Raw genomic sequence first — 15220 nt, 5'->3', positions numbered from 1 at the left:
CGTGTACGGCTTGTGACCCACACAGCCAGTACTTAATGTGGGAATCCTGGCAGGGTGCCACTGTGACTCTCCAATGGCCCCGGGCCCTCTACACCCAACCTGGAAGAGCCGTGAGTCCGTGCCTCTCCTGGACCACTCCTCAGTCAGCCAAGAAGGAAACGAAATGAAAGAGCCAAAGTCCACGCTTCCCTGGATTGCCTGACCCTGGATAGGGCAAATTGCCTAAGAAATGAGGGTGACTTTGAATTCCTATGAGATGGAGCATGCCCCACACTGATGAGCGTATAAAAGATGTCTCCGAACCACTCCCTCTCCTACGGACCGAGCGTCATGACCAAGGCAAAAAGCTGCTGCTTTGGACCACTCGAACCATTAAGACTGACTGTTTCTATTTCTTTTCTTAAAAATCCACCTTTTTGTTGATAAATATGATACACACCTGTTTTTTAAAAATTCGAAACACCATAGCATCAAAATGCCCACCATTCATAAACAAGCCCATGAAAACCCTCCTGGACATGTCTTTCTGCACATACACAGTGTCTCCACAAATACAATGGGGACATAAATAGGAAGACACTCCACATGCTGTGGATCACCTGTTTCCCTTTTTGCTCAGGGTCATGAACATCTTCCCATCTCCTACTAAGTAGATGTGTCTACACTGAATGAGCCGTAATTTATTTAACCATGCCCGTTTCAGCAGTCAGCATGTTGTTTCTAATCTTTCCTTATAAAGAACTCTGCAAGTGACATCACTTTACAGACAACTTGTATTCTCTTCTACAGTGATCTCGTTAGACTAAATTTCTGGTCCAAGAGTGGATTATTTCGACGCGTACGGCCCAAACTCTCCTCCAGAAAGACTGCGGCACTTTATGCCGCTGCTAAAGTGCCAGTTTCGTCTTATCTTGCCCATGTTGGATTTTAACAATATTTTTGGTTTTTGAGAATTCCTACATTAATAAATCAAGAACAAATCTAAGCCTCAATGGATTTTAGTTATTTTACCTTCCGATGTAAAAATTTCAAAGCCTGGAACTGCCCCAATAATGTTTCATACAGGTTTCTATAGCAGCCTTCTACTGGGCCTGGTTGTACACCAGAAAGAAACAGTGGCTGGGGTGCTGGCAGCCAGGGCAGTGACACACAAAGGAGGAGAGGTGTGTAAAGTCCAGGACCTTAGAAGCCAGCAGAGGGAGTTTAGATTTTAGTCTATGAGATGTGAGACGCCATTAGCGGATTCTCCGTAAATGGACCCCTCTGGCTGCTGAGATAAGCCTGTATTGGAAAGGGGTAAGGACGGGACAACAGTTGGGAGGCCTTGGGCAGGAGATGATGGACCACAGGACCACAGCTGTGGCAGCAGAGAAGTGGACTAGAGAGAGCTATATTCTGAAAACAGCATCGTCAGGACTGGGGCAGAGGTGCGAAGGAAGGTATGACTCTAGGAAGACCCCTAGGTTTGTGGCTAGAAAAAAATTGGTGAATAACTAGAGTCTTACCCTGAGATGGAGAAGATGAGAAGAGGAACAGGTTTGGGAACAGAGAAGATGGAGGGGACTTGAATGGTGAGTATCTGATATCTGCCTTCAAATGAAACAGACTTTCACCATCCCAATTCCCTTCTGGGGATAAGCAGGCATGTGATGTGAGTATCAAGTCTGGCCATAATATGGTAAACAAATTACATGGTGTTCACACTAAACTCGAAAATGGGTGCTCAGGCCTTTGAAGGGCTTACTAATGGAAAGAAAAACCTTAAGATGCTCGGGGGGAGGACACTGGAAGGGAGCTGAAGCCCAGTTCTATGTGTGTCTGTTGTCTAGACTGAGGTTCCCTTAATGACTGTTTTAAAAATAAAAGTGGGTTAAAAACAAAGCCAGAAAACCACCGATAAAGTAAAAAGCTCTATTCACTGAGTCCTGTGCCAGGAGGGGTGCTTGGTGCTGATGATAGAGATTAAAGCCAGTGCCTGCCCACTAACAGTTTACAGCCTAGTGGAGGAGACACAGATAAGTGAGGGGCACATTCGACAGTCTCGGTCCCCACACCTGTACAATGGCAATAAAAGCCCCTACTTACCGCGCAGATGTGCAGCGAGGCTCAAAAGAGATAATGTGTGAGAAAGTGCTTTTTGAAACTGCCAGATCTATATAATTGTTCACTGGCATTGCTACATTCCCAAGAGAGATTTTTGTATGGAATTTTCTTTCCATTTCGGTTTCAAACAAATACATATAGCAGTTAAAAAGAAAATTTAGAATACGATCATTTCATTCAGAATTAAAATGCTGTCTACAAACTTTCTATGATAGCATATTTCAAAAGATTATCTATCTTAGTAACATAAAAAGCCAAAAGAATTATTTTGTGCAATCGGCCATACTTTTCCATAAAGAAAAAGTAACTTAAGCAATTTAAAAGTTAGTGACAAAAACCAGTGAAAGTTGATATGTACATTCCTGACATCTCAAAATATGTTTTAAATTATATAGAAGAAGACCATTCTGCTAAAGATAAAGTCACTATAGGAAGAAGGTACCACTACATGGAATACCACAAGATACTCACAGCTGATAAGGCCAAAATTTGTTGTTGAATTGTTTCTTCATCATTACTATCAACCCACGGTGGCACTGCTGCTTCTAAAAGGTTTTTAACAGCAAAGAACAGAGGAAAACAGGTTACAGGGTTATAATATAATCCGTGGTTTGAAAAGTTTCCACATAACTATTTTAGCAACTTCCTAATGAGTCCCAAATATGACGATTCATCATAATTCTCAGACTTAATGTATCATTTGGTAAAAAAATTACTTGAATCACATAGTGGAGAAACTGGGCAATACCTTGACCAGGTAACCAAAATCAGCATCACTAAGGAGAAAGATGGCCACTGTGGCCCTCTACACATGGTATCTTGAGAAGGACACATCATGTATGTAGTATTCTGGCCAAGAATACATAATATGAATCTATCTAATCGTGGGGAAATATCAGACAAAACCCAAATGAGGAATGGTTTAATCAAAAAAAGGTGTGTATGTCTGTGGAGGGGATACTCTTCAAAAACATTAATGATGTAACAAAGAAAAGCTGTGGAAACGTTCCAGATTAAAGGCGGCTAAGAGATGTGACAAAAAGATGTAGCACTGTTCCCTGGACTGGATGCTGTGTTGAAGTAGAAAACGTATAAAGGCCCTTACTGGGTCAACTGATGAAATTAGAATGTGAGCATTACATCAACGTAAAAGTTCCTAAAGCTGGAAAACTTTAACTATCTAGGTATACGGTAGTAGTTCTCTGTACTACTTTTATTCTTGCAACTTTTCTGTATATTGAAATTGTTTCCTAATACAAATTTTTATAAAAAGTTACCGTACTTGACTCAGAACAAAAAGTGATAAGGAAGCAGCAAGATGAGCAGTTAGGAAATGAGAAAAGCGTTGTCAGGAGTGAAAGCAAATGAAGAAAGAAATGGACTAATCGGGAGTGATAAACAGTGCTGGCGCCAAATCCTCCGACGCTTTAGAAGAGACGTGCTAAGAATACCAAGACACCTAACACCCAGCCTGTGTCTCTGGGGCTTGCAAGAAAACAAGATGATTACGACTCAGCACCATCATCGTGCCAGATGACAAATGGCAATCGCCTGGAGAGGGGAGTCCCATGGGGTTTCTGTGGTGACTTGAGAGCACATACTGGACTAGGAGGAGGAGTTCAGTGGTGGGTGTGTGATGGGGTATTCAAGGGGTGCGGCTGTATCATCTGAGCCTGGAGCAGGGCAAGAGGGCAGAGTTAAGGCTACGGAGGTGGGGGGTCAGCACAGAAGACATACGCGCAGAGGGTCCTCGTATTTTTTGCAAAAATAATCCCTTTTACTATTATGCTGCAAAAGTCAAATGGAAGAGACGTCCTATTGTGTGCTAACTGGTAGAAAACTTCAGTGCTGCATGGATGGACAGACACATGGGCAGATGGACAGACACCCAGCTCATTCTTCAGCTAATCCTAAACAAGCAAATGGCAGCAATTATAATCTAAATTCTGTTCATTATAAGATAAAATAAACATTTTCATACTTTAAAAAAACATTAGGGTAAAGACCCTCTGAAATTTTTCTTGCACTATTTAACATTTTGGTCTCCGTTTTAAGTCTTATTTACCTTGGGCAGCTTCTCCTAGCATTACTTATGCTCAGATAATGAGGTCCTCCCGAGGCCTAAGCTACTGTCAGGATAAGACGCCCCTCACACCCCCTTCCTCTGAAACTGCTCTATTTAGATGACCAATAACCTCCTGGCTGGCCAACCCCACGGACATTTCCTAGTTCTTCTCTCTCTAGGCCAGTTCCCTTCTCTGAAAAATGGAGATAATAGTAAATACTTCATAGAGTTATTGTGAGTGTCAGGCAAACGAATGAACGTGGAGCTCTTACACAGTGCCTTTCCTCTCAGTTGACCTTGAAATTCTCTCTCTCTGGGCTTTTATTGCTTCTCTCCTAGCTGTTCTCTCTCTTGGCTAAATGGACACTGGTCTTGATGGCAGATTTGTTTCGTCACTTACCAGCTGAGTGACCTTCAACAAATTACTTACCTTATCTTTCCTTTTATTAAAGGAAATAGTTCATATAAAGTGCCTGCCGCTTAGCAGGCGCTCCGAATCTGTCAATCCCTTCCGCTCCTCCCCTCTCCTCCCCTCCCCTCCCCTAAACACCGCAGATCTTTCACCCCATGCCCTCACAATTCCTATCTCAGAGGCGACACCCAGCTCCTACACCAGGTCCCCGAGCCAGGGTGATTTTTCCACTTCCCATTAATCACTAAGTTATGCTAATTTGTATGGTTTATTCGTCCCAAATTGCTGTTTCATACTTTTGAGTTTACCTAGGCATGACAAATGCCTGACAGGAACTTGTCACAGGGCTAACTAGTTCATTTAAAATTTGTAGCACTGCTCAAACCAACTGAATTATTTTACCCTACTTCTGCCAAATTTAAAGACAGTTTTGTGTTTGAGCTCCACTAAACAGTAAAAGTAGGCATTTTGAGATGTTATAACTACAAACATTTAAACAAGCATTTGTCAGTAAAGAAATGTATTAAGTTCCCCAAACCCCCATAACTTTTCATGGCCCTCTGTCACAATCCTGGAAAATTCCTTTATTTTTTTCTTCTGAAGAGAATGGGAAGGAAGTCAACATTTGCTAAGTGTACATGAGACACTGTGCGGACATGTTATAAGTGAGAAATGAAAGCTTACTCTCTCTTTTTCAGGGCCAGATCCTCAGAGGGGCCATCACTGGCTAGCTTCGCCCACCATTCCAGCCGCAGGAAATGATTCTTTCCTTCTTTTAAACCTCGAAGTTTTAGGGGTTTGTGTCCCCCACTAGTCTTTGCTCTACCAAAGGATGGGGGTCGTTACTTACACATTTTTGTATTCTCAGAGACTTATTGTGGTGTCTGCATGTAATAGGCGCTTGATAAAACTTAGCAGGTAAGTAAACCGTGTCTAACAAACCTATACTATACCTGATTTTTTTGTATTTTGCTCTTCAACAAATTTTTTCTGTTCCTTCTGGAAATCTCCTATAATCGTCTGTCAAAAAAATACAAGAAGAGTCAAATTACCTTGAAAAGTTTATTATTAGATAAGAATTACATTTAAGATTTGTGAAGTCTGAAACATTTTATTCGTTTTCTTCAAAAAGGATGATAAAGTGGTGATTCTTTCTTTTTTCCATGATGTGGTTTTTTTTTTTTTTTTATTCTACCCCCTTTTTTATGAATTATTTTTTTTTCCGCTGCAATCGTCTGATTTGTTGTTATTATTTTTTTTTATTCTTCAAAATGATGCGGGTGGTCTCTTCTTCTTCTAACTTGTTGTACCAACAACAATATTTAATAAGCTATCTAAAGATTAGCTGATGACTTCCTTAGTTCAAATAATTATCAACATAAAGGAAATTCCCTAGGCCATTATTTTACTGTAAAAAATGAACAAACTCACTCCTTAGCATCTTAAAAGGGTTGTTCCTAATGAGCCTAGGGCTTTAAAAACTTTTCCAAATGATGCAAAAGCATAAATATGATCTTAAAGTACTTACGGTTGAAGATTAAACTCATAATATGAAAAGTTTACTATTACCCAAAGCATCGATATATTTTAGACTATAGTAAAATAAAAACCAAGGTTATTTAAATCGGATAATTAATATCATAGCTACTTGTTATACAAAATGAGAAAAAAACAAGAATCTCAACTATTAATATTTTTATCAAGATATATCATACTTGGGTTAATAAAACTCATAAGAAGGGACAGTATTAACTGCTAATGAATTTCATAAATTTCTACTACCAAAAGATTTAAATGTACCTTATCAATGATGTCATCTATCTTTCCTTCTTCTACTGATTTCTTTATCGTTTGTGCTGTTTCGGCAACTGATTCAGTTAACTTCTTTGTAGCGGCAGTTGCAAAGGTAAATAGATAGTCTGTAAAGAATAAAAAACGGTCTATGTTCCATTCAGTTACAAATACAACGGTTTATTGTATTTGTAACTTCTCCCTTAAAGAGCTCTAAGAAGTATCTTAAAACACAGAGCATGTTCCTTGTTAGTTAGGACTGGAAACAAAAAATGGAAAACAGTGACAGTACTACACTTTCTTGGTGGATTAGCCATCCTTGTGGGGCCTTCTGTTCATCTCTTTCAAAGACCCTTAGCAAACTCCCCAGTTTTCCCCCAGTAGCTGTTTCAAACTTGTGTTGCCCTTCTCCAGTCCCCAGTTCTAACTTATCTCAGTAAATAATCTTCCCTCCAACTTCACAAATAAGATCAAGGTTCCTTTCCATTTTTCTTCCTTTTTAGATCTTAAGTATCCCATCTTTATTTTCTCCTTCTTCCCTCTTGTTCAAAGAAAAAAATGCCCCTCCTTTCCTAGATTAACCCATCCCATGATAAATCTGGTGGATTTTAATAAATAGAAATCTTGGCAAGCCCTAATATAAATATAAATCCTTCTTAATAATAATGAGCAAATATGTAGAACAAAATTAAAACTGAAAGACACAAACTTTCACCTTTCCAAAACAAAACTAACTTTCCCGAAAACTCGAAAAGACATGTATGTCAAGGCTCTATTGCACGAGTATATAAAGGCCTATTTGTAGAAAAATATCCTTTCCAAGTCCATACTCTGTACAATCTGGGCCACAGGTAGTGACCGAGGTAGCTGGACCTGCTGGGGAATGCTCCAAGGCAACTGGCCTTTGAATCTCATCCCCTGGGAAACACTCTGTAAGTTAGGGCAGTCTTGCTTCTGCCACTTGCACGTGCTGAGGGGGCGGGGGAGGGGGGCAGTGTGTGTGTGTGTGTGTGTGTGTCTCACAATACTCACACAGGGAGAAAGTCCAGTAAGAATGGCAAAGGGAGCTTGGCATACCTGGTTAACTTCTCACTTTGTGTGGCGGCACTTGCAGAAAATCAGGCAACTTGTACCTGGAGCAGCAATACTGCTCAGCGACCATTTCTCCCACTTCCCACATCCCTTACCATTAAACAGTCTACTTTCTCCCACTGTGTCTGGTGGCGTCCATCTGTCAATGACATCAACACTCCATTGTAACTACACCACAGGTCACTACTTGTCTCCAGTCTCATTCTCCCCCCTCCTATTCTACATTCACGACCACAAGAAATTCTTGAGTTTCTCCGAGGAGGCCTGAAATATATTATTCCTTGGTTTGAAACACTTTTATGTCCTTCCTTTACCTGGCCAACTCTACACATCCTGTGGGTCTCTGCATACATATCACTTCTTGGGATATGTTCCCTGGCTCCTTGCCTGGAGCAGGCACCCAAGATGTGTTCTCAGCACCCATGTTATCTGATCAACAATACTCATGACACTCTACCGATTTGATTACCTGGCGAATGTGTCTTCTCGGCTAGACTGATGGCCCATCCTAAGCCCGACTGGGGCAGGGGTCAAAGCTGTCTGATTCACTGACGGAATGACCAGTAAGTATTTAAGGATGGATGAATAAGGAGTGACATAATAAGTGCTGAGCTTAGGAAGATCCCCCATTTCTCTTCGGCTATGACTACTCTACTTGCCCAGAGGAGTATGATAAAATGGGTAGACAGCCACACTTTGTAAAAATATCCTTTGCAGATAAAGAAATCTAAAGTTCTAAAACAGCAGGGTTACCTTTAAGATTTCTCAGGAATACATTTTGAATCAGAACTGACATTTTTTTCCTAAGGGAGGACTGTCATTTAAAAACTGATATTTTGGTATAATAATCTCAACTCTCGGATTTTAAGGACTCCGTGGGTGGATACGCTGAACGCACTGAACATGGAAGAAAGCAGTTTTTGGCTCAAAGAATGTCCACTGCTAAACAAAAGATTTAAAGACAACCAGAGGAACAACATTATTCATTAAACGGAGGCACTCAAAAGGGGGAGGGAAAAGCTCTCCCAGGAGTAATTAGAGAGTGGCCTGGATTCCGAAGTCACAGGGAGAGGGAAGTAGGAGAGCATGGCAGGAGATTTTCAGGTAAGAAGCTCATAAAAACAAGAAGTGGTTTATTAATTTTGCCAAGACATCAACTGACACCAAGTTAAAGATAGTTTTTATTATATGGTTAGAAAAAATTCAGACTAAGATAAGAGTTAACAGGAAGTAACAGGAATATAATGTCAACTTTTGGAACTTAGGCACAAGAGAGGGTGAAACCAAAGAAAAGGAAGTAAAACATCTGTGAATGGGTACGCCGCCACAACTTTAAGGAAGGAGGGGGCAGATCGCAGACACTGAAAGTAGTCATTTTATCTCCATTTTCATGATGTCATTTTAGTCTTACAATCATCCTGAAAAGAGTCGGTATAATCTGCCTAGTTTACAGGGAGGAAAGCTGAGGCTCACGGAGGATAAATGATTCGTCCGTTATGATGGGGCAGACCCATCCCATCGACCACCTGCCCAATAGCCTATCCCGGGACTTCTTTCTTGCCAAAGAAACCCCAATTTTGATAGGTGCTCATCAAATCTGAGGGTGGTCTTGGGACCCTGGATGCAAATAATCAAGGTCTTCTCATTAAGCCTGTTTGTTGGACTTCCTGTAACTTACAGCTGAATTTTCTGTAAGTGGCAAACATATCACAATAAAGAGAGTAAGCAGTGTAAGACACTCAGACACAGGCTATCTGCCTCTAGAAGGCAAGCTGGTGTAGGAATTCCATACTGCCTCAAGTCAGATGAGCAAGTGATAAGGGCCTGCAGAACGGAATGGAATGATAAGAGTAAAGAAAAGTGGGAATGTTCTCAAAGGTCAGAAAACATATAAGTTTATCAGAGTAAAGAGAGGAAGGTAGAGTTAAAAGCTTGCTGTTAGAATGGGAAAATAATCAGTGGTTTCTAAGGCATATATAAGCTTTAGAATATTAATGCTCTTATGAAGAGGCTGGTTAATTTTTCAAAAATACTATGTTTCATACAATTTTAGAATCTTCGTGTTGGAAGGGACTTCAGAGGTTATCGAATTCAACCTCCTATCAAGGTAGTCTCACTTCCAGGGATGGGGAGCGCAGGACTTCGAAGGGTGGCAAATAACTACTATTATCTATCTCTAATGCAGAAATGGGGATTTTGCTTCTATAGCAGACATGTATTTTCTTATGCACACACTAACTTCTGGAGCTCTCTTAGTCGTAAACTAAGTTAGGTATCTAGAACTTGAAATGCACTTTCCCTACAGAAAAAGAGGATGGCCTAATTAACACAGTTCCACTGCAAATACTAAGAGTACTTTTCAAAGGAGAAGGAAGAGGAGACGACTTTTCCTCTACTCCTGGGCATGCACTGGCCTTAGGGATGGTTTTGAAAAAGCCAAAGCTCATCTTTGGCCACCCTCCCACTTAAGCTGTGCAAATAACTCAGATATTTAACACTCTCGGAGGTACGGGTATTTTTTTTTTAAGAAAGAGTACAGATAAAGCTGTAATTTGGTGGGTTTAACAAAAACCAACCAACCAACCAACCAATTCATGAATAAGAAGTTGCTTTGGGGCACGAGGCCTGCAGGGAGGCAGGGAGGAGCTCCTCCATGAGTTCTCCCATAAACTGCACGGCTCTGAAGCAAGTGATCATACGAAGCCCTAAGTTCATTAGGAGGGAGGGCCAAAGATGAGAAGGTTTGGTTTTGGATGAGGGAGCGGAATGTAGGCTTGGGTGTCCACCACCTGTAACTGTGAGTTGCCTAAATTCATAGATAGGTCACCATCAACCAGAAGTAGTTAGGGTCCAGTCTCGAAGGGAGGCACTGAACAAATGTTTACAGAACAAATGGGGCTCCTAGAAGAGTCCATGTAGATTTTAAAAAGCTAAAGGAATGAATCTACTTACTGAGACTCAGGCTCAGAGATGTTTCAGTTTTCAAAACACAGATGGGTCTTTTTAAAGATAACATACCTCTCAGGATCAATATGTAGAAATAAAAAATATCTGATCATCTCTCTCGTCTTTCTGAAGATTTGTGTATAAACTAGAACCTTTAAAGCTTTTTAAAATCACATGAATATCAGAGCCAAAACAGCTCTCATTTATTTGGAAACTTTAAACTCACAATGTGTGTGTGGGCAGGGAAGGGGAGTATTTCATCTAAACTCAGCTTTTCCAAACAGCAAGAGTCTGGTGAAGAAAGAGATCGCAGCTTTAAGCTCCAAAGTAGACATCCATACCGAATATATTTATTAAAAAATTTTCATTCATTCAAAGGTCTTTATTACTAAATACCAACATGAGGTTCAATAAAGCCCTAAATTTTAAGAAGCTACTTTTGATACTCCCGAGATAAATGAAAATGGTTCTCTAAGTTCTATGAAATCAGGTAAACCTCCATATCCTGCTTTTCCTAACATGGCCCCGCTTTTATGTATCCCAGCAATCTGAAATAGCCTGTCTGCTCTGGTCAAACCCATCTCACAACTCTCCAACACGCCAAGCTCATGTCTTCCCAATTTTCTACACAGGAAATAGTCATTCCCTCTTTAGTGATTTTTATTACATAGCATTTAGTTTTGTTTCTCTTGTGCACTGTTTGGGGGCCTGAGATTATGTACCGCCGTGATTTGATGTTATGTCTGTTTTCCCTGCCCCACCGCTTTGTGAATGTTAGAGCTTTTCTTAGATAAATTTGTTTCTTCACTCTCAGGCTGCAGACTCCTCTAGTGTAATCTTTGCCTTTTAGATTTTTTAAAATGCTTGTTAAGTGTAATATCTACCTTTGCTTGTTAAGTGTAATACCTACCTTTGCTTCAGTTCTCCCACTTGTGCTGTCTGCTTCAGGGCCGACCTTCTCAAAGACGTTTTTGTTGACTATTAAGCCTACCAAGGTCTCTTCGGAATCAGAATAACTAGAGTATGTAACTAGAGTATGTGTTTATCCTTCAAACCCACTACTTTTACCCTCCTCCCAAACGAACCACGCAGTAAACCCGGGGAAGAGCACCCGCTTTGAAATGAGACAGGCCTAGGTTCAAATTCCACTGCTACCGCTTCCTATCAGTATAACTCAGGGCCAGGATCTCTGGGTTTGTTCTCCTAACTCACTGTAGTGTTTAACAGATGAAATGAGATGCCGTTCATAAAACATCTAGTACCGAAACTTGCACGTCACAGGCAAAAATTGGCAGGAAAAAGGTCCCACCTAAAAAGGAGACGGAGCCTGACCGAGGCCTTCAATAACTGTCTCGATTTACTTCGGACAATACATTCCGCTCTAAAGGTAAAAGGGCACTTTTTCAACCGACTCAAGCTCTCCAACGGCCCCCGTCCTAGGGGTGGGAGGTTGTGGAGGCGAAAGTCGGCGTGTGGAACAGAAAAGATTTGACGAGTAAAACCTAACGACGTCGGGCCCCACCGCTTTATTACGGCCCTGCTGCCAATGTTTAGACTTCGCAAAGAACGACAAGACAACTCACCAAGAACTTCAGGCACAGGATCTGACGGCTAGATGAAGCTTCGGTCTTGCCCGTCATCAACCTCTCCCGTCGGGAAAGGACCGACAGGCACACCTTCCTCCCCGCCACCCCACGCCCCCCGCCACTCCCGCCCGCGCCACAGGGGTGTCAAAAGGAAGGTTGCGGGCACTCCCCGACAGTCTCTGGTCCCGAGGGATACTCACTGCCAAGGCCTCTGGCCTGGTGAAGGAGCTCCGGGTCCCCGGCTTGCTGCGACTCCTCCTCGACCGACTCCGCCACCGCCTCGGAGGTCTGGTCCGGTGGCGCTTCTGCCTCGGGCTGCCCGTCTCCACTGGACTGGCGGTCGTCCACCGCCAGCTGCTGCAAGCCAAACAAACTGCTCAGACTGCGGAACATCTCGCCCGCGGAGCCGCTATTGCGGTCCCGGTCACCCGAGACCCTAGCGGGCGACGCCTTCACAACGCGCGTCTCCGGAGGAGATGGCAGGAAGTGCGACCCGGGAGTAGCTTTCTACCCGTCTCCCCGCCTCTATGGCAACGCCAACGCCGGCCGCGCGTGCGTCACTACCGGCCAAAGACCCCGCCCCGCCCGTTGTTTATTTCGTTAACTCTGACGCGCGCGTGCAAAGTGGACAGTCCCGCCCCGCCCCGCCCCGCCCCTTTTCCTCCAGCTGCAGCTTTGTAGTGACTGACCTAGGCGTGTAAACGGCATCTTGTCACTCTAAAAAGCTTGGCTGGTGACCTAGCCTCGTTTTGGCAGGTCCAGCTGGGCTGGTCCCCTGGAAGTGGTATCTTTAGCTTCCTCCTGAGTCAAAATCAAAAGTAGCCCAGGGCCTCTAGTCCAACTACCAATTTACAGGAAATACAGAGGAAAGTGTCAAAGGACACCATGAAATGCAAGCAGGAGAATCTAGGCTGTGGGAAACCACAGGACAAATGACATTGTTTATTAAAATTGCAAGGAAGGGGAGAAGGGGAACCTATAGATTAAAAACGCTTTCACAGACATAACCCATGGCACTTTGTGGATTTCGTTTGCATCCTAATTCAAACACATTGGGGGGAAAATATGACTTCATAAGACTTGGAAATTTGGGCACTGGATAGATCATGAAATTATGGAATTGTTAAATTTTCAAAATTTTAATGTAGAATACACATAAAATTTGCCACCTTAACCATTTTTAAGTGTTCAGTTCAGTAGTGTTAAGTACATTCACATTGTTATGCAACCAATCTCCAAAACTCCGAACTGCAAAACTGAAATTCTGTATCCATTAACTCCTCATTCTCTCCTCTCCCCAGTCCTTGACAACCAAGCTAGCTACTTTCTGTATAAGTTTGATTACTTCAAGAACCTCATATAAGTGGAATTGTATCATATTTGTCTGTGAATGGCTTATTTCATTTAGCAAATGTCCTTGAGGCTCACGCATGTAGCATGTGTCAGAATTTCTTTTAAATTCTGCCTTAAGAAAGGCTACCTTATTAAAAAACACTTTGTAGGTTAAAACTAAATCGGATTTTCAAATATAAAATTACCTGCATACTAGGAAATAGAACTGTGTTATATAAGCAATTGGGAGAATAAGAAGAATGAAGTTTTCTATCATTTTCATTTTATAAATTGCCACCTGTGAAAATGGTTTTTGCACATTATTTGTTTTTCTTTGCATATGAAAGAATTTTTTGTACTATGTAAAATATGGAACCCATTGTACCTTCAGCCAGTTGAGACTGTACACAATGCTTCTTTTGTAACTGGATTCTTTTTACTTTCATGAAGGCGGTCCATGCCTGACATTCACCAACCACCTTAAATTAATTTCTTAAGGAAAAAAAAAAAGGCTACCTTAAAAAAGGCTGAATAACATTCCATTGTGTACATATCACATTTTGTTTATCCATTCGTGTGTTGATGGACATAGGGATTGCTAATTTTTAAATTGTGATAACGGAGTGTGTGTGTGTGTTTATAGAGAGCCATACTGAGATATTTACCAATGAAATGATAGGATGGCTGGCATTTGCTTCACATTAATACAGGATGGGCAGAATGAGTGGGGATATAGATGAAACAAGCCTGGCCATGGGTTGATAATTGTTGAAGCTGGGTGGTTATACTATTATGTCTGCTTTCCTATATATTTAACTTTTTCCATAACAACACGCAAATAAACAACATCGACAACAAAAACCAAACTGGCCAAATGAACAACTGCCCTTTTAGAACAGGGAGTCCATGAACTTATTTCCCAAGCACGGTCTCAAGCAATCTGTTGGCAAAGGAAACCCATTATTCCTCCTCCTCCTCCTCCCACCATTTTGAGAAGTGTAGCTTAGTTCCAGTGAGAATATGGGCAACAGATTACAATTTGATTTCTCTGCTCTCCAGTTTTCCAGCCTGAGGTATATTTGCAATTCAGGTCCAGGACTTTAGCTTAAGAAGCCCAGCCTGTTTTGTTTTGTTTTTCCAAACAGCTTTATTGAGATATAATTCACATGCCATACAACTCACCGGTTTAAAGTGTACAATTAGATGGGTTTTGGTATATCGCACTATTAAGTTTTAAAATGATAGTAAATTATATATAACAAAAAATTGCCATTTTAACTACTTTTAAGTGTACAATTCAGTTGCATCAGTGACATTCCAAACTGTTTTTAGAGTTCAGGTGTTGATTCAGCTGTGAATATCAGGAGACATCTGAGGATCATTGCCTTTTTACAATTTATTAAGTCAGTGAGAACCTGAAAGTGGTCAACACTTTCCAGAAAAAGGATATTTGATTCGAGTGTGATTGGAATGAGTCTGGAATTTCAGTCAGAAGCCTAGGAAAGAGGTTCTAACTCCAACAAGTAACAGGCGAATACCGTTGACTTATTTCTTTACCTCTAAAAGGAATATAGTGCTGGCCCTTCCAATAGCAGAGGTGGGCCCAGCTCATTCAGCCTTATTTTTGCTTCATCCCTAGGAGCAACCGAAACCACGGTGAAGGCTGTGTTCCTCAGGGGACAGACAGTTTTACAATCATTCTGAAAGGTAACTTCTTCAAAATAAAAGATTTTTAAAAACTACAAACAATCAACTTGACGATGGACTTCTTTTCCATCTCTTTTTTATCCTCAACGCTATGCTGGTAGCAGGCCACGAATAAACACTTGTTGAATGAGGATGCACCCTTATCCCATAGAAATGTCAGTCTAAACCCTCTTATCAAATCGTTTT

The 15220-nt window shown here is 41.5% G+C and overlaps 1 protein-coding gene across 2 annotated transcripts in view; it reads right to left on the bottom strand.

Annotated features, from left to right (window-relative positions):
- The window catches only part of SYAP1 (synapse associated protein 1), a 27799-nt gene extending 15279 nt beyond the window's left edge, over positions 1–12520 (bottom strand). The window contains exons 1-4 of one of the 2 annotated variants that reach the window (XM_023532313.1): positions 12196–12520; positions 6381–6499; positions 5534–5600; positions 2575–2648 (exon numbers count right to left, since the gene is read on the bottom strand). In XM_023532313.1, the coding sequence (XP_023388081.1) occupies positions 2575–2648; positions 5534–5600; positions 6381–6499; positions 12196–12388 (453 nt within the window). In that variant the 5' untranslated portion in view covers positions 12389–12520. The remainder of the gene's footprint in view (positions 1–2574; positions 2649–5533; positions 5601–6380; positions 6500–12195) is intronic. The other variant, XM_011362986.2, reaches the window with a different exon arrangement.
- Positions 12521–15220: the final 2700 nt, after the last annotated feature.

The sequence above is a fragment of the Pteropus vampyrus genome, unplaced genomic scaffold (assembly GCF_000151845.1).
Source record: "Pteropus vampyrus isolate Shadow unplaced genomic scaffold, Pvam_2.0 Scaffold81, whole genome shotgun sequence".
In the NCBI taxonomy this organism is placed as follows: Eukaryota; Metazoa; Chordata; class Mammalia; order Chiroptera; family Pteropodidae; genus Pteropus; species Pteropus vampyrus.
Note: the sequence above shows the minus strand (reverse complement) of the source record. Positions and strands in the feature narration are given on the sequence as shown.